Raw genomic sequence first — 20,527 nt, forward strand, 5'->3', positions numbered from 1 at the left:
TGGTGGCATGTAAAAAGCACCCACTACATCCTCAAAGTGGTTAGTGTTAGGAAGGGCATCCAGCTGTAGAAACCGTGCCATATCAAACTAGAGCATGGTGCAGCTTCCTGGCTTGCCAGTTGTCTGTCAAACCATCCAACCTATGCTAGTATGGTAAGCGGGCGTTAAATGATGATGATGATGTATATATGTATAGACGAGCTGGCAGAATCATTAGCATGCCGGGCAAAATGCTGAGCGGTATTTCGCCTGCCATTATGTTCCGAGTTCAAATTCCACTGAGGTTGACTTTGCCTTTCATCCTTTCAGGGTCGATTAAATAAGTACCAGTTACGCACTGGGGTCGATGTAATCGACTTAATCCCTTTGTCTGTCCTTGTTTGTCCCCTCTATGTTTAGCCCCTTGGGCAATAAAGAAATAGAAATATATATATATATATTCTGTTTCAAAAAAGCCCAAAGAATTAATCCAGCGAGATATGCTGCTTGACTGGTCCCCCTCTCTCTCTATATATATGCCTTTCTCTCGTCATGCCTCTCTCTATCCCACTCTCTCTAAATCAGTCTCTCTCTCTCTCTACTTCCCTCTATCCTTGGCCCGCCCTCTCTCTCTATATATATATGCCTTTCTCTAACCCACTCTCTCTCTCTCTCTCTCTACTTCCCTCTATCGTATATTCCTTCAGGATCCGGCTATATAAATAAGAAATCCCTTCTAAATTGTCTCACAATCTATTCTACTGACATAACTACGACAAGGTTTCTCCAAGATATGGACAGCTAAGATACATTTTATTTTTTCTATTCCCTCAACATTTTCTCAATTTTTTTGCGTTCCCACCCACCTCCGTTCTTCATTACCTTTCTGTTTCTCTCCATGTAATTCAATTGAACTTCGTTTTTGTCTTAAATTCATACTTATTCATTTTCCTTACTTTATTCAAATTTTATCCTTCCTTTAAAATTACGATTTAAGCTTAACCATCTTTCCTTTGTACAATTTCGTCCTAAATTCATGCTATTTATTTATTCTATTTACTTAGGTTTCATTGCTCCTTTAAAAATTACGATTTAAGCACTGTTGTCTCTCACATATTTAGAATCTACGATTAAGAAGTCTCTCTCCTGGCTGGTGGTACACCCACCCTCCCACCCCCTCCACAGGAAGTTCATATCCTCTGTCATCCTCGGCTGTCTCCCGGAACCTGTCTAGTGGCCTCACACCATCCCCTCCCCTACCTTGGGTAGCGCATAAAGATTGTGCAATGTTTGCAGGTTGTAGGTACTGTTTTGCTTATGAATTCTGCCAATTGCAAGCTTTCTTTTCAGGTACACGACACTGCTTTTCCCCTTCCCAGGCTACAGGCCCACACCCCCAACACCCACACTGTTAGGATTGGCACTCTCAACGTCGGCACGCTGAAAGGTAGATCTGGTGAAATTGTTGAGATGCTTGAACGGAGATGCGTAGATCTGTGCTGCATCCAAGAAGTAAGATTGAGAGGAGGTTCTGCGAGGTTCCTCACAGGCAAAGAACACAGGTACAAGATCTTCTGGGCAGGGAACACTGACGGGGTCGGGGGCGTAGGAATACTTCTAGCAGAGAAATGGGTTGATAAGGTAATCGAGGTAGTCAGAGTGTGTGACAGAGTACTTAAGATTAGACTAGTGCTTCATTGTAATCTACATAGGCTCCCGGATGGGCTGAAAGACTAATTCTATGACACCCTCTTGCAAACTACCTCGTCGATGAGTGACAGGGACCTTCTCTTCGTGGCTGGAGACTTCAATGGTCATGTCGGACGTCGTGCTGGAGGCTTCCATGGCATACATGGAGGCTATGGCTTCGGTTCCCGCAACGAGGAGGGAACCAGACTGCTGGAGTTCTGTGATGCAACCGATCTTATGGTTTGCAATACCAACTTCAGGAGACCTGCCTGTCACCTAGTCACCTATTGATCCGGCAGACACTCTAGCCAAATTGACTACATCCTCGCCAGAAATAGGGAAAGAGGGTGGCTTATAGATGCCAAAACCTTCCCTGGTGAAGAATGTACCCCTCAACACAGATTAGTAGTTAGCGACTTCGGGATCAAGGCAAAATGGGTGCCCAGAAGTAGACCGGCTTGGAGGAGAAGGGTGTGGAAGCTTAAAAACCCTGCAAATGGACGGAGACTTAGAGACATGTTACTCGAAGCATTTGATGAAATAGAAGGGGATATAGCATCATACAACGTGGAAGATAATTGGAGATTTCTGCGGGACAACCTGCTGAGAGCCACCGACCAGATATGTGGCTGGTGTAAAATCCCCTCTCGACCCAGAGTAACGTGGTGGTGGAACAAGGAGGTAGACAGGGCTATTAGACAAAAGAAACAGGCTTGGAAGGACTGGAAGAATGGTGGTAGCAGGGAATTGTACCAATCTGTCAGAAGGGAAGCTAGGCGACAGGTTTATTTAGCCAGAGGGGAAGCAGATAAGAAAAGATTTGCCAATGTTCTGCGCCGTGAGGACCAAAGAGAGAATAGTGATGTCGTAGGAGAGAAATGTGTTCGCATGGATGATGGTACGCTTGCACTAAATGAGGCTGCAAAGAAAGAGGTCTGGAGATGCCACTACGATAGATTGCTCAATAAAGAGAATGAATGGGAGAAAGAGAGTCTGCCGTATGTCAACCCAACAGAGGGACCAGCTATCTGAGCTGACAGTACCATGGTAAATAAAGTAATTAAGAGTATGAAGACAGGGAAAGCCCCCGGCCCATCAGGAATCACTGCAGAGATGCTCAAAATATATATGGAGCAAAACGCGTATAATCAATAAGTTCCTTTAATTCCTACATATGCTTCAAAATATATGTGCACTCTACTCCAAAGAAGTAAGAGGTGCTGGAATTGCACATAAATTCATTGTCAGGGAACCAACATACAAAAGCAAGACATGCGTTAAATGCTAAGGTTGTGTACGAGTTATAACATTATATAGCTAAGTAAATGACCGTTAGAAACAAGAACGCTGGTTTACAGGGAGCTACTAAGGGAGAGAGGCTAAGAACGCTATACTAAAAGTTTAAATTAGAGGAAGGCATAATGGACCGCAGTAAAATCCCAAAATCTAAAGTTCAAAAAAAAAAAAAGGAAAACAATGGCAAACTAAAAACCAGAAAAGGAGGAAGGGAGAGAATCCAATGAATTCATTATATATTACTCCCTATATAAACAAACTTATATACTGAGGTAAAACTAAGCAAAGATTGTAAATATAATAAATTAAACATCCATAGCATTGTATCATATTAAGATACGGTTATTAACCTAAATAAATGGTAATACAAGGTACAAAACTATCATGTGATGAAATAATAATAATAATAATAGTAATAATAAACATGCTTACGAGAACAAGAACGAAAATATGTAAGTAAAGTTACAAGTATGCTTCAAACTCAACGAATGTAGCTTTACTGGGAAAGACTTGCTGAACCAACTATGGAAGGGGAAAGAGTAAAAACAACTGGCGTTGGAGTCAGATATAATTATTATTGAAGATAATATTTTAATGATATTATTCCTGTTATTGTTACTATTATTGTTATAATAAATATAAAATAAATTAAATATTATCATTATTGCTATTATTGTTATTGTCTAAACTTAAAGGTAAAGACTAAGCTGGGTGATTGTACATACCACTTGTAAGGCGGTCGTCCACTAGAGAGAATGTCATTAGGTGAAAAAATAAATAATTATAATAATAACTAAAATTAGTAACAGGGATGAAATTAACGATAAGAACTGAAGGTTTGTTTCCTCCAATGCTGGCATCTGTATGCTCTCTGTGTTTTCTGGTTTACTAGATAATTCTTGGAGAACAGAATGTGGAAAAGCTCCAAGTTACAAAGAGGACAAAAATCCTTACCCTTGTTGTAGGGTATTGAGGTAGCCAGTATTGACCATTCCAAAGAGAATTGTTTATTGCAATCCTTAAGTTTCCAGATTAATTTACTTAGACTAGTACTATTAATTTTATTCCTATCCCTAAAGGAAGAATAATGGTTGGAAATTCTCCTGGAGACCTGCGTCGAGGAGCTACCTACATAATGCGAGACGTCTGTGTTAGTCATTACCTTACATTGATAAACCACATTTTTGGTCCTGGCATTCGCACTTAAAAACTTAATTTTATTAGAATTAGATTCTGAGATACTAATCTTAATGTTGTTACAGTGATTGTTATATTTACTAATGTTGTACTTGTTACCTATATTTTTACCTAAATAACTATTGCCATCATATGAGTGTGTTAAATTACTGGAGTAATTATTATTATTATTATTATTGTTATAAACATTACTATCATTATCATCATAATTAGGATGGCTGACTAGAGAGATGAATCTAAAAGCCTAAAATTATGGGAAGATATTTTCTGTAACAAATTTTTAATATTAGAAAACCCAAATCTAACCTTATGTGTGTTGATTATTGGGTAATAGTGAGAACCCCTAGGAAAGTTCCTATTCACTGCATCACGGAACTGCCAGACCAAATTGGATTTAACTTGTTTCCAGAAAGGGAGGTTGAACCAGATATTTTCATCAGATCTAGTTACAGTGTTAGTATAGTTGAATAAATTAAGTTTTTTGATTTTATTAAGATGTTTAGAGCCAGTTAGGCCTCCTCCCTTATGTGAATGATTATAAGTATGTGCCACTTTCTCAGTTAAGTGAGAAGAAGGGGAAGAAATAGAAATGGGTTTGTCCCTGCTAATAGAGGGGACATCTTGCTGTGCAAGATACATATAAATATATATATATATATAATTTATTAATGAGGGTAGAAATTGATATTAATCAATTAAAACCAGTGGTCTAGCATATTAAAAAAATCCGAAGATTAAAATTATATTACATACAAAAATAAGAGGAATGACCAGCAAAAGTATTTTTTCATTTGTCTTGCCCTTTTACAGTCTGTTGTGTCGCTAAATTTTTACTGAGAACATGTTTTTTTCGTGGTTAGATGATTCGGCATCTATTTCTAGCATATAGGAGTCCACTTTTGCTGGTCATTCCTCTTATTTTTGTGTATATATATATATATATATACATACATATATACACACATACCTAAACAAAGACTTATATATGCAGTCATATATATTCACACACATATATATGCACACATGCATATACACACACACACACATATGGGAGTAAGAGACCTTCTTTGGTATTTATTCATAACTGTGATTTTATGTAAATGATAATTAACTCCGTTACCTCTGTGTTCCACATATCATAGAGTACCTATGAGGGAATGTTATAAGGAATATGGATATTCAGTATTTAGAGTTTAGGTATACACAGATACTATACGGAATAGCAGTACAATTAGCGTGTTTTCTATCAACAGACTCAGCAACCTCAAAACAGAAGCCAAAGTAGTGTGCTGGACTAGAAAATACAATTGTAATCCTGATGTTTAGTTTTTAATAACTAGTACTATATTTCACTAGTGTCACAAGTCATAAGTCCATAGTCAGATTATGTCAATCAAAATGTTGTCCACTACATGTCACATTTAGTTGCATTTTACCAAATATTGGAAATCCAGTGCTTGATGTATCACATAATTTGTAAGCCTTAATAGAATTAATAATTCTCCAAAACTTTAACTTACCAAATGGCAGGATTCGCACCAGCTTCTAAGAGAGGAGAAATGATTTCTGGTTGACAATTCTGCGCAATAGCATGCAGTAATGTATGTTTATCTCGGCCCCATTGTTCATTCAAAATGTCTGGAAACTTAATATCATCAGCCATCACTAAATTTAAAGATGCATCACAAATTATATTTCCAGTTTTATTTTCTTTGTCAGATGATTTGACATAATCATCAATAGCATCATTGTTTGGACTGTTATCACTCTGAACTACAGTGTCTGTGGTAGTAGCACATGATGGGTTTGCTATTTCTGAGAAACTATTTTCAAGAGGAATAGTTCTATTCTTTGATACTTTTCCATCAAGAACATTTTCAGGAGTGACAGAAGATTCAATCACATCTTTTGTATCTTTTGCTATTTCATCAGTCAATATCCTTTGTGATTCAGATTTATTTTTAGAGTTAGGCACACATGCATGCTTAGCCAGCCATGAAATTAGCTTATTGACATCATGAAGATTCCCGGTTTTGCATGCTCTATAAAGTTCGTTTCGGATGTAATTTTTTTCCTCTGAAATTTGTGAGTAAAAATTATTAAGTTAGAATTTACATTTGTTTAAAATAAAACAATATTTATAGATGCATGTATGCATACATTAAAAAACATACACAAAGCATATATTTAAACCTAATTGCCTATCCCAATACATAGTTCTGGGTTTATGGTAAATAAATGAATGAAGATTATGATCTCTATGCTTTTGATGCTAATCTATCACGGGTAACATTTACCTGTGGTTTAGCTGATTAACATTTACCTAATATTTAGATGTAAAATTAAGTGCATTGTCTGACACAATAGCTGGAATGGATATAAAATGAACACTTGATAGTTTCTTACTTTGCACATACTCAAAAAGCTACATATAAATCTGCATGCATACACACACTCTCTATCTTTCTCCTCACCTAAATATCTCATATAAAGTAAATACCTGGCAAAAACGGCTAGTATCTGTTTAAATTTTGTTATGCTATAGCTTACCTCATAAATATTAAATAAAATGAATTAAAAAATTAGAAATTGGTAATAAAAGTGAATCTTACTCGATCCTTTAGTAGCTGGCTTAGGTTTTGCATCCATAGAAATTTTGTTAGATTTTACAGCAGCCTGTTGACCAAAGTTTATCTCATCAGGGTTTAGATAACATGTACTGGTTTCTTCGGTCACAAAATGCAATTTAATGTCACTATCATTTTCTGTTTCAGAACATGATCCTGTTAATAGTAAATAATCATGTTTGTAAGCTATACACATGAATAAGGTATAACTAACAATAACAAAAATAGAAGAAAAGTAAGTGCTATTTTAGAGGAATGAAATGAATTCAGCATCACATGCTGATATTACATATCAATATTTAAACTATTTCTATTTCAAAACATTGTTTATAATAATGACAGCATTCAGTATAACTATTTACATTATGCATGGTTATTAAGGCATACAGAATACATTGTAAATGTTATCTAAATTAAACTTACTGTCATCTACAGTGACAGAAGATGTATTTTCTTGAACATTATCTTCACTAGCCTTTTTGCCAAGTTTTGATTTTAAGTTTTTCTTTTTCTTATCAAATAAGATCAATTTGCCCACATTATTTCTTAATTGAGAGACATCTGTGATGATTTCTAGTTGACCAGTATTTGTACTAAAATGCCGAGGAGGCGATCGGGGAATAAATTCCTGCATTTCACTCTCATTACCTGTAATACAATAAACTTTTTTTATGAACAGAATGATTACGTATAAAATACATATTAATTTTTCATAGTAATACAATCAAATTGATCTCAGTGGAGGATAAAAAGATAGCTATGACATTCATGCCTTTCTTGAAGACATTAAATTAAAAACGTTACTAAGTGAAATAGCTACAATCTAGAACTGAACTAGGCCACAGACTTCTTACTGAAAATATATTATATATGTATTTATTCAAAATATACTATGTTTAAATTTTCAGGGCCTTCAGATATTTAGTGGTTTTGTTGAGGGATTATAAAATCTTGGATTACAAAATCCTGTAAGTCAATATTCATTCCTTTTTTTAAAGATGGTAGGATTGATTTGCAGGAAATTTGGCTGCTATTTCTAGCAAGTTAAATGAATGCATAGCAGGTCATTGGCTTATGTGTGCTGCTGATAGACTAGATCACAGAATATTGTTTTCATTGTCAAACAAAAACACTAAACAAGAAATAAGTAAGTTTGTACTCTGTGATAGGCATTGCACTATATCTGTTATCAAAATACATAGCTTACATTGGTTCAGTCCATCTAGTTATGTTATAGTTTACCATTATAAGCAGCTGATGATCATAAGTCTTATACAGGTTAAGCTTGAAAAATACAGCAGAAGTTAATAGGACAATAGTCTCACTTTCTAATAATGATCCAACATATTGATTACTTTTGGTTAGACAAAAGACCAATTTTTGTAAAAGTGATCAGCAATGCCAACAACTGAATACCTTTTTAAGATAAATAATATTGCTTGACTGATTAAAGAAAACATAAAAACAAAACAGATGTTAACCTACCATAGCATTCAACTGATGCTAGCATCTCATGAACACGGCAAGTTTCATTGTGCGTTGGGCGCCGAGTATGGAATGGTATGCCTCGAATACGAAAATCATTTCGACTGAGGGGAGAATTTTTACCACTGAAGAACATTTGCTGGTTAAAGCTAGGGGCTCTCAAGAAGATCAGATCACACCGCATCAAATAGTCAGACCAACTGGTCAAAAGCTCTTGGACATCCTGATATTAAATAGAATAATTATTTAACTTATTTGGTTTGAGTGAATACATATAGAAAATCTTGGAAAAATGTAACACTAACAGCTAACTTCTGTAAAGAAAAGAAAAACTGCTGTTTGTGAGAGATTCGGATCAAGAAGCATAAACAGAATAAAAAGCAAGTTAATATTAAGTGTATACTTATCACTGAAAAACTTAATTCCACAAGACTTTGTAATATATTCTCTTTCCAACACTCACACTATATTCTTTTTAAACTAAGATTTTGTTCAGCTCATTTTAGTTCAGCAAGTTTCTTGAAGAGCTTTGCTGATTATACCTACAATACCAAATAGTAACCTACAATAAATCCTTTTAAGTTATCTCTGCATCATAGGTGTAGCCTGTGACAGTATATTTATTTGCATAGATTAAAGGTATTTAAAATTGAGCTACATATGAGATGCAGCTATTCTTGGCATTGGAGGATGGCACACATGCACTAGTTTTTTTTTTCATGAAATCTAGTATATTATGTTGAATTAAACTTCATGACTGATCAGTAAGTTCTTCAACCATGGCCTTTGCATCTTAATTATGGACACAGTCCAATTTTAAAAACTATTGGAAGTTTTAGAGCAAATTGACTGATAAGATAGAAGCTTAGCACTTAGCTTACAACAAATCATTCTCAAATATGACAGAAAGATAAACACAATCAACCATATGTAGAGTGAGCAATGTGATCACAAATCAGAATGAGGCATGGCATATCCACGATAAATGTCAGCCTAATTTGATGTCATGGTTCTATACAAATAACAATGACTGGAGCCACCTAGCAACAGAAGTTTCATTAAATATAAACCATAGTTATATAGTCCTTGTTAACCATTCCACTAAAAAATCAAAAATCTGTAACCTAATTGTAATGTAAAGGATTTTGCTGCTATCAACTTGGCTACAAGATGTAGTTACAGAAAATATACTACTGAAATGAAAAAGTACCAATATAAGAGTTTGCAGTTCACATCCTGTCAGTAGCAGCTCTCACTGGAAGAGTGCACCTAGCTGTAATTGGGTACTACTCTAAGTAGCTACAGTCACTAGAATTCATGAGAATTTTGTTGGCTAAAGTGCTGCATTCAACTTCTGAAAGAAAAACTACCTGTGGTAGAAGAGTATCATATCCAGCGGGGGTAAAAGGGAATTTTTTATTTCCTTTATGATACTGAGACCAGAGTTGAGCACTAAAATCTTGCAATTTAGAAATAAGATATAAATGGACACAGGTTTATAATTCAAATCTGATAAATTTATAGGACTGAATCATAAATAAATTACTGTTTTTTCTCTTCTTCATCCAGCTTTTAACAATGTATTCTGCAAGTCTTGGCCTTTTTAATTCAGCTCAACCTGCTCAGTAACCCACTTTTAGTTACCATCATCAAAATCATACTCAGTTATAGTCCTGTATTCAAAACTATACAATATTTAGAGTAATGAAATAATTGAAATGATGGCATCAATAGTAATTATTAATGGCATCAAACATGCCAAAGAATAATTCTTTCAATTCACAATGGCTACAATTTTGGTAATATCATCTATTAATTCCTTAGAGTTTTTTCTGTTGGCATACAAAGAAACTGTGATTGGGAAATATCAAGTATTCAACTATCAACCACACAATTGTTAATACTTACATTTAAATATATATGTTAATACATGTAGAGGTACACTAAATATACATATGTTAATATAGATTTGCTCTGTAGAGCAATGCATTTACTGCAAAAGAAAAGAGACTGAAATGTAATTTCAAGTGATTTTAATGCAGATAAAGCTGTAAATGCAACCAATCACCTTATACATTAAGTTTAACTTTGAATTTCAAATTAACTACATTAAATATTATTTTGTATCTTTAACAGGCAAATATAGTAGATGTACAAATCTTTGAAGAAACAAAGACAATACAGAAAGATTCAAGATTTTGCTCCAATAAAGTTACTGAAAGACTAGTTGGTAGCAAGGGTGAAGAAAGTAATTTAGATGTTAAAAATTTTAATGATGATGATATTATTAAACTACAAATTAGCTGAGGATAAATCAGGAGGTGTTCCAGCTGTGACTAATCAATCTTTTTTTTTCAGACATAGTATATCTTTTACTTCATTATCCAATATGTCCTTCCTTTTTAATGATGATATGATGTCGTCGTCATCATCATCATCATCATCGTCATCGTCGTCGTTTAATGTCCGCTTTCCATGCTAGCATGGTTGGACAGTTTGACTGAGGACTGACAAGCCAGGAGGCTGCACCATGTTCCAATCTGATCTGGCAAGGTTTCAACAGCTGGACGCCCTTCCTAACACCAACCACTCTGAGAGTGTAGTGGGTGCTTTTTATGTGCCACTGGCATGGGGGCCAGTTAAGTGGCACTGGCATTGACCACACTCAAATGGTGCCTTTTAGGTGCCACTGGCATGGGGCCAGTATGATGGCACTGGCATCGACCACATGCAAATGGTGCTTTTTATGTGCCACCAACACAGGTGGCAGTCCAGCAGTACTGGCATCAGCCATGACAGCGATTTTACTTGACTCAATAGGTTTTCTCAAGCACAACACATTACCTGACAATTGAAGGGTACTCTTAAATGGAACGGTTATGCGACACTGGCATAAGCCATAGCTACGATCTCACTTAGCTCGTTAGGTTTTCTCAAACACAGCATATCTTCAAAGGTATTGGTCCCTTGTCATTGCCTCTGTGAAGCCCAATGTTTGAAGGTCATTCTTCACTACCTCATCCCAGGTCTTCCTGGGTCTACCTCTTCCACAGGTTCTTTCCACAGTTAGAGATCAGCACTTCTTTACACAGCTGTCCTCATCCATACATAACACATGACCACACCAGCGCAGTCGTCTTTCTTGAACACCACACCTGATGCTTCTTAGGTCCAACTTTTCTCTCAGGGAGCTTACACTCTGTCGTGTATGCACACTGAAATTACACATTCAGCGGAGCATTCAAGCTAATTTCTTTCAAGCCTACGCATGTCCTCAGCAATCACAGCCCATGTTTCACTGCTTTGAAGCATGGCTCTTCACACACATGCATCATACAGTCTACCTTTCAATCTGAGTGAGAGGCCTTTGTTATCAGCAGAGGTAAGAGCTCTCTGAACTTTGCCCAGGCTATTCTTATTCTAGCAGCTACACTCTCAGAGCAACCATCCCCACTACTGACTTGGTCACCTAGGTAATGAAAACTATCAACTACTTCTAGTTTTTCCCCCTGGCATGTAATAGAAGCTGTTCTCTGCATATTTTGAATGTTTATTGCACCTGAACATCTGCCACATACAAAAACTAACTTCCTAGTTAACCTGCCTTTGATATTGCTGCACCTCTTATGTGCCCATAGCTTACACTGGGTACATCTTACAGAGTTTCTGCCTACACATCGAGCAAGGCCATCTACCTGAAGGGATTTGTGGTTTGTCTGCCTTCCTACTCATTAAGACTTTGGTTTTTGCTAGATTTACTCTAAGGCCTTTTGATTGTAGACCTTGTTTCCACACCTGAAACTTCTCTAGATCTGATAGTGACTCAGCTATTAGAGCAAGGTCATCAGCATAGAGGAGCTCCCAGGGGTAGCTTGTCTGGAATTCCTGTTATTGTCTGGAGGACTATGATGACTAAGAGGGGGCTGAGGACTGATCCTTGGTGGACCACTACTCCTAGCTGGAATTCTTCACTATACTCGTTGCCAACCCTCACCTTACTGACAGTGTCCCAGTACATAGCTTGTATAGCCCTCACTAACCACTCATCTATCCCTAGTTTCTGCATTGACCACTAGATAAGGGATTGGGGGACCTTGTCAAAAGCTTCCACCATGTCAACGAAAGCCAAGTACAGAGGTTTATCTTTGGCCAGGAATTTCTCCTGCAGCTGTCTTACTAGAAATATAGCATTAGTGGTGCTTCTCCCTGGCACAAACTCAAACTGTATCTCGTCTAAACTAATTCTCTCCCTGATTACATGGGCTAAGACCCTCTCAGTGACTTTCATCACCTGATCCAACAATTTAATACCTCTATAATTATTCCTATCTAATCCATCACCTTTTCCTTTGTAGCAGCTGACTGCTACACCAGTCATTGGGTATGACTCCTTTGTGTATTATCTATGACTATACGGGTGACTAGACTATAATCTACATCACCAGATATTTTAAGCATCTCTGTAGTGATTCCTGATGGGCAAGGGGTTTTACCTGTCTTCATACCCTTAATTGCTTTATCTACCAATTCAGATAGCTGGTCCCTGTGTTGGGTTGACATTCGGCAGACTCTCTTTCTATCATTCATTCTCTTCATTTACCAAACTTTCTTAGTGGCATCTCCAAGTCTCTTTCTTTGCAGCATCACTAAATGCAAGTGAGCTATCATCCATGCGAATACATTTCTCTCACATGACATTACGATTCTCTCTCACACATTGTCTTGCAATACGAAATACTTCAAGTCTTTGGTCCTCACGTCACAGAACACTGGCAAATTTTTTCTTATCTGCTTCCCCTCTGGCTAAGTAAACCTGTCACCTAGCTTCCCTTCTGGTGATCCAGTCCTTCCATGCCTGTTTCTTTTTCCTAATGGCACTGTCAACTACATTGTTCTACTCCCACGTTACCTTGGATGACTGAGCAGGGTGAGCAACCAAGTAGATACATCTTTTTTTGCTCATAATTTTGATGATGATGATAGTGGTGGTTGTGGTTATGGTGGGGATGGCAATAATGATGACAAGATTGAGCTATATTGTGATGGAATTGGCAATGAAAAATATGGTGATGACAGTAGTGGTGAAGGCAGTTATGAGAGTAATGATGGGCAGGAAAATGCTCATTGTAGTGATAGTGACAATGAAGGTAATTTAGCATGATGGAATGTAAAAGAAACAAGAGCACTCAGAGAGTGTAAACCTCCGCCAAGGCAACACCAATGCTCTCTCAACAATTAGCCAGAGATGATTTTTAAAATAAGAATATCTGAAATAAATTTGACTGCTCTTACAAACGAGAATACTAAAAACGAACCCGACTGCTCTCAAAAATTAAGTAAAAAAACAAGGAAAATAATCCAGAATCCTTCTCTGGTACCTGATCGATCCCAATGGTAGCCATGGAATGTGAAGGTGGCTGTAGAAAATTTAGTAACAGCAATAAATAGTTTATCCTTATCTAATATAACCCAAAGTTAACAAATTCACCATTCAAAATAGTTACAGCCTAAATGGAGATAATTGAGAAAGACCTGAAAGTTAACATAAGATAGTAATCATGTAAAGTAAATATAACAAATAATCCAGAATCCTTGTCTGGTACTGGATCAATCCCCAAACCTAATCAGCTCATGCCAGTCATGAGGCCAAACATCTCTGAAAGATTCATCCGAATCCATCCAACAGTTCTTGAAATATCATGTCCACAGACAAACAAACAAACAAACGTAACTGAAAACAATAACTCTGCCTTCGCTAAGGCGGAGGTAGTAATTACCTGGTTTAATGCAGACTCATTGTGCCGGCGGAGGGATGCCCCTGCAGAGCGAGGGGCATTACCACGTCCATCTCTGGATCCTTGGGATTTGCCCTGTTTGGCTCGAACAGTGTAACGATGAAATGTCTTGTGCATGATTACCTTGCCACTGAGTAAATACAAGAAAATGTTTGACAAGTAGAAACATAAATACAATTTATAATTTAAATTAATGAACTTAATATTACGATGTGTATGCAGTGTTAGAGTTAGATAGTCAGATACTTCATTTTTGAATAAGAGTATATATTAAAACTGAATCTAAAATAATCTAGTGGATAAAGCTTTCAGCGATAATAAGTTAGTTAGATAAATGATGTATATAATTTTCAAGCTTAGGTTTAACTTTAAAATTATTCTGAACAAGGCAAATATGAGATTTTAAATTCCAAAACATATTGAATACACAAACCATGTAAGAAAGAAAGAAAAAGAGGGTGAGGTATTTTTTCAGAGGGATGAGTTTACAATCAAGTAGACAGCCCATCTTTGAATGCTGTTTTTATGTGTTATAACAGGTCGGAGAAATTATTGATTTCTCATTGGTTAAAAATTACTGCCCATATGCAAATTATGAACTTCGTTGAAGAAATCTTTCACGGGGTTACGGTTCTATGATTCGTGTATGAGTAGTTATAAAAACCCTGATTTTCGGCAAAATCGCCAGTGATCGTTGGATGTTATTCAAGTCCACGACACTCACCCTTTTGAGTATACTCAAATCCGACAATATTGAATTGTCGTGAAACCTTACTAGTTAGAATGAGAAACTAGTTAATAATAAATTTAAGTCGTAAATTCTCTACGATGAAATGCTTTGTTTCTAAATTTCTATAAATGTAAAAATATGTATATAATAAATTAATGTAGAAACTTAATTCCTTTTACTGCTTGTTTCTTTCAACTTGTTGAATTTATTTCTGTATATTAATGAAACTGTATTTTTTTTATGTGTAACGGTCAAAAATCTATAATCTATATCTTCAACATACGTGCACATGATAAACGCTCACCCAGCGTTTTATCATGTATACATCATAACATTTACGCAGCCTAAACTAAACTAAGAGTTATGCTTAGTGATAAATACTTATAATTAAGTTATAAGTAACAAAATTATCATTATAGCTTTTAATTAATAAACAATAAAATTCGTTATAACTTACGAATGAAAACATTATAAATAAAGATATAGTATATCTCACATTTCAACGACCTGTTGTTGTGATAAACAACCAACATAGAAAAACTGGTGTCCGACCTGTTTACCAGTGGTAAAGCTTCTAACCAACTGCTAGAATCAGAATAAGTTCTTAATGAAGATTTTAGTTGTCTATGAAATCTCTCTATCATGCCGTTAGACTGTGGATGATACAAAGTCGTATGCAATAACAGGTCGGACACCGGTTTTTCTATGTTGGTTGTTTATCACAACAACAGGTCGTTGAAATGTGAGATATACTATATCTTTATTTATAATGTTTTCATTCCTAAGTTGTAACGAATTTTATTGTTTATTAATTAAAAGCTATAATGATAATTTCGTTACTTATAACTTAATTATAAGTATTTATCACTAAGCATAACTCTTAGTTTAGTTTAGTTTAGGCTGCGTAAATGTTATGATGTATACATGATAAAACGCTGGGTGAGCGTTTATCATGTGCACGTATGTTGAAGATATAGATTATAGTTTTTTGACCGTTACACATAAAAAAAATACAGTTTCATTAATATACAGAAATAAATTCAACAAGTTGAAAGAAACAAGAAGTAAAAGGAATTAAGTTTCTACATTAATTTATTATATACATATTTTTACATTTATAGAAATTTAGAAACAAAGCATTTCATCGTAGAGAATTTACGACTTAAAATTATCATTAACTAGTTTCTCATTCTAATTAATAAGGTTTCACAACAATTCAATATTGTCGAATTTGAGTATTGAACATGGCATATATATTAGCCTATACTCAAAAGGGTGAGTGTCGTGGACTTGAGTAACATCCAACGATCACTGGAGATTATGCCGAAAATCAGGGTTTTTATAACTACTCATACACGAATCATAGAACCGTAACCCCGTGAAAGATTTCTTCAACAAAGTTCATAATTCGTATATGGGCAGTAATTTTTAACCAATGAGAAATCAATAATTTCTCATGTTCGGGCAAACGAACTTACGTTCTCTCACCGCCTCTTATGAGTTTGCTACACTGTCATAAACATTAGGGATAGCTGCGAGAGCATTATAACAAGATGTATGACAATTACTTGTTGTGTGGAATATATTTGTACTATGTAAATGGGCAGCAGCTGTTTAAGTTATATATATTTTCAGGTCCTGGAGACAAAATCTTGATACAATTTTTATTGTATTGGTTTGAACTTACTACTGCTATTTGACTGTTCTCTTGGATGTTGCTTTAATATAATGATGTAAAAGTAATGTCTTAAGAGAGGAATGAAAACTTACTTTTCAAAAATAGTTGCAGCAAAATGCCCACCACTTGCTAAAAACACAGCCCATGACATGGCACCAGGCAGTTTAGATAAATATTCCAGAACTAACTTTATAGATGAAGGAGGGTTCTAAAATTGAAATTCAAACATCTTTGAAAAAATACCAGTTAAAAACCTTCATAAAAACAAAAGAACTATTAAATCTTTTACTAAAAATCTAGTGACTGTGGTAATTACTTTTAAGCATGGTGATCAAATTATTAAGATACCTGATTCCTTATCTTTAGGTGGTGAGTTCAAAACATAGACTATTAGCTATTATTTTGTCTTCCTTCATAGGCAAGATATATATTTGTTTTAGCTGATAAAGCATATTGTTAGAGTAGTCACTTTTACAGTTAAATTTCTTATCATCTGAGTCACTCTACATTTTTAAACTGTTTTAAGCTATTTGGCATCATACTGAATGAGTTACTTCCTTGCAAATGAATAGAACAAACAAAAAAGAAAAAGGTTTTCTTCTCACCTTCTTGTGATATAATATACACTTATAAACTGATATAAGTTCACCTTTGTTATTTTTCAGGAATAGTTTTGGATAATTCCTTTTATTACTAGCAAGATGACAGTGAGAAGCATCTGGTGTCTCTTGTGTAGTTACTGTGTTTGAGTATGGTTTCCCAATGGGACCTACATCTGGTAACATGTCTTCAACAGGGAAATAACCATTGTCTTCACTCTCAGATTCTAAGTCACTACCAGAAATGCTACTTGAAAGATTATCTGAAAGACAAAAAGGACACAATACTAAATTAGACAACTGTCAAATCTGATGTACTATTGTTTTAATGTCGTCGTTAACATTATTATTAGCATTAACCCAGCTATTTACAAAAAGAAGACTGTCACCACTAACTTAATAAGAAAAACATGGAGTGGTCATGACTTTATTATCTGCTTGATCAGGACTGATCTGTTGCTAAAGAAGAACAGCAGCAGCATGTACAATATGCGGTAGATAACATCACCAGTGTCATTACCACTACTGGTGCTAATACAAGATCTACTACTACTATCATATATTAAAATATATTACAGCTACATTTATTACTGATATTACCATAAACCTAACTGCTATTACCACTTAGTCATATTATATATATATATATATATATATATATATATATATATATATATATAATAGAAATATGTTACAAAAACAAAATAGAAACTACATGTGGAAATGTAGGGGGAAAGTAAGAAGAAAAATAAGCAAAAATGCACATTGGAAATCAAAAAAAGTAAAGGCTTTTTATGAAAAGTAATGATAGATATATACAATTAGATGAATTGAGGTAGGAATAAAAGTAATAAAAGTCATTATTGTGAATTGTTAAAGAGATTCAAAAGCATACCGGTTTCGTAATGTTAATAATCATTGCTCTGAATGCACACCGATTACTGAACGGTGTCAGGTCTACTAGTCTCTGAGTAAAAAGATTATGTGTAAGGGAGGTAAGTAGTTCTGGACTTGGTGCAATTACGGTAGATATAGATCTGTAATGTGAATGGTGTATGGGATGTATTGGGGTTAGTGGTATTAATTGAAAGGTTAGTAGTGTTCTGTATTGTGTTATGTGTTCATATTTAGTTGCGTAAGCACATTTATGCTATTAAAAAGAAAATTTGAAAACTTTTGATTTTTTCACACTCCCAGTGTTTCTGTTCATAATTTTAAAATATTAGAGAGCCTGAGAAGATTAGTGCAGGAATTTATCCAGTGTTTTAAAAAAGGTATCTGAAAGATAATTTGGTACTTCTTCGGAACCCCTCACCCCACCCCACCCTATAACTTTTGAACCAGTAATTTTTTTTATTAATTTTTTCAAATTCATATCTTTGATATCGGAGATTAGGATTTAGCAAACAAAATTTTTTTAATTTAAATTCCCTACCCCCAATTTATTTGCTTAGTCATGATCACAAACCAGCACCGAATGCAGTGGAAGCACGATTTGCCATTTCAGTGTTAAGAAAAAAGTTGCAAGATGCTGTTGAAAACAGTACTCGAATGCTCATTTCAGAAACTACAAATAATATTAGTAAGAATGCAAAATATGAATTACCACGGTTGCAAACAGTTTCTAGAAGTATCACAAACTAGCGCAATAAAGCTTTTGGTGCTCCTCCATTGCCCCTTCATTGAACTGGATTTCAAGTGCCTGATTGTTTAAAATACTTGGAAGGCAGTGATTTGTTCCTCCAATGCAACACAGGCAGTAATGATGAAATGAGGATTTTAATCTTTGCATCTAATGAAGGTCTTCAACAACTGGATAATACCTCATTTTAAGGAATAGATGGTACATTCAAATCATCACCAAGTGCATGGTATTAGCTTTTCACCATTCACGCTGTCATAATTGCTCGAGCTTTCATTCTCCTGCTGGACAAATTGTGTTGGCACTCCATCACTTACGACGTCGAGGGTTCCAGTTTATCCCATCAACGGAACAGCCTGCTCGTGAAATTAACGTGAAAGTGGCTGAGTACTCCACAGACATGTGTACCCTTAATGTAGTTCTCGGGGATATTCAGCATGACACATTGTGACAAGGCTAACCCTTTGAATTACAGGCACAACAGAAACAGGAAGTAAGAGTGAGAGAAAGTTGTGGTGGAAGAGTACAGCAGGGTTCGCCACCATCTCCTGCTGGAGCCTCGTGGAGCTTTAGGCGTTTTCGCTCAAAAAACACTCACAACACCCGGTCTGGGAATCGAAACCACAATCCTATGACCGCGAGTCCGCTGCCCTAACCACTGGGCCATTGCGTCTCCACTGCTGGACAAAACACAAGTAACATATGACAAGCCCTTGGAATGTTTACAGTCGACTAATTCGGGAATTACCTCAGACAAACAATGCTCTTGAGGGGTTTCACTCAGCATTGCACACATCAATAACAAGCAAGTGCCCAAATATCTGGAAGCTTGTTGATGCCTTTACACAGACCAAAATAATTCATGCTCAAAGAGGAGATAATCCACAGAAAAAGAGAAAATACCAGTCAATAGATATCATCATCATCATCATCATCGTTTAACGTCTGCTTTCCATGCTAGCATGGGTTGGACGATTTGATTGATGACTGGTGGACCAGATGGCTACACTAGGCTCGAATCTGATTTGGCAGAGTTTCTACAGCTGGATGCCCTTCCTAACACCAACCACTCAGAGAGTGTAGTGAGTGCTTTTACGTGCCACCGGCACGAAGACCAGTCAGGTGGTACTGGCAACGGCCACGCTCAAAATGGTGTATTTTATGTGCCACCTGCACAGGAGCCAGTCCAGCGGCACTGGCAATGACCTCGCTTGAATGTCCTTTCACGTGCCAGGAAGGCTACGCTGGTAACGATCACGCTCAAATGGTGCTATTTACATGCCACTGGCATGGAAGCCAGACAGCTGCTCTGTCAACGATCACACTCAGACGGTGCTCTTGGCGCTCCACTGGTAGTGCCATCATGATTTCGCATTCACTTGCCCCAACAGGTCTTCGCAAGCTGAATTTAGTGTCCAATGAAAGAGACGTTGGCATGGGTGCCAGTCGTCGAATTTATTATGATTTCACTTGCCTCAACAGGTCTTAGCAAGCGGAGTTTAGTGTCCAATGAAGGAAAGGTACGCATAAGTGGGCTGTATACACCCCTGGCGGAGGCCTTGGATTATGGTCTTGCCGGGTCTTCTCACGCACAACATATTTCCAAAGGTCTTAGTCAGAAGTCATTGCCTCGGTGAGACCTAATGTTCAAAGGTCATGCTTCATCACCTCATCCCAGTTCTTCCTGGGTCTACCTCTTCCACAAGTTCCCTCAACCGCTAGGGTGTGGCACTTTTCCACACAGCTATCCTCATCCATTCTTGCCACATGACCATACCAGTGCAATCGTCTCTCTTGCACATCACAACCG

The 20,527-nt window shown here is 36.3% G+C and overlaps 1 protein-coding gene across 5 annotated transcripts in view; it reads right to left on the reverse strand.

Annotated features, from left to right (window-relative positions):
- LOC106883292 (tRNA endonuclease ANKZF1) overlaps positions 1 to 20,527 on the reverse strand; it is a 478,270-nt gene that overhangs the window by 418,043 nt on the left and 39,700 nt on the right. For 4 of the 5 annotated variants that reach the window (XR_016243084.1, XR_016243085.1, XM_089357310.1 and 1 more), the window contains 7 exons: positions 17,082 to 17,338; positions 16,569 to 16,684; positions 14,051 to 14,198; positions 8,274 to 8,496; positions 7,212 to 7,436; positions 6,774 to 6,944; positions 5,682 to 6,237 (listed from right to left, as the gene is read on the reverse strand). Coding sequence is in view for 3 of the 5 variants with exons in the window: in XM_089357310.1 (XP_089213436.1) it covers positions 5,682 to 6,237; positions 6,774 to 6,944; positions 7,212 to 7,436; positions 8,274 to 8,496; positions 14,051 to 14,198; positions 16,569 to 16,684; positions 17,082 to 17,338 (1,696 nt within the window). In the remaining 2 variants the exon portion in view is untranslated. Of the gene's footprint in view, positions 1 to 5,681; positions 6,238 to 6,773; positions 6,945 to 7,211; positions 7,437 to 8,273; positions 8,497 to 14,050; positions 14,199 to 16,568; positions 16,685 to 17,081; positions 17,339 to 17,970; positions 18,009 to 20,527 lie in introns of those variants that run through there. The other variant, XM_089357312.1, reaches the window with a different exon arrangement.

This window comes from Octopus bimaculoides, chromosome 9, assembly GCF_046866305.1.
Source record: "Octopus bimaculoides isolate indiv1 chromosome 9, ASM4686630v1, whole genome shotgun sequence".
Lineage (NCBI taxonomy): Eukaryota > Metazoa > Mollusca > Cephalopoda > Octopoda > Octopodidae > Octopus > Octopus bimaculoides.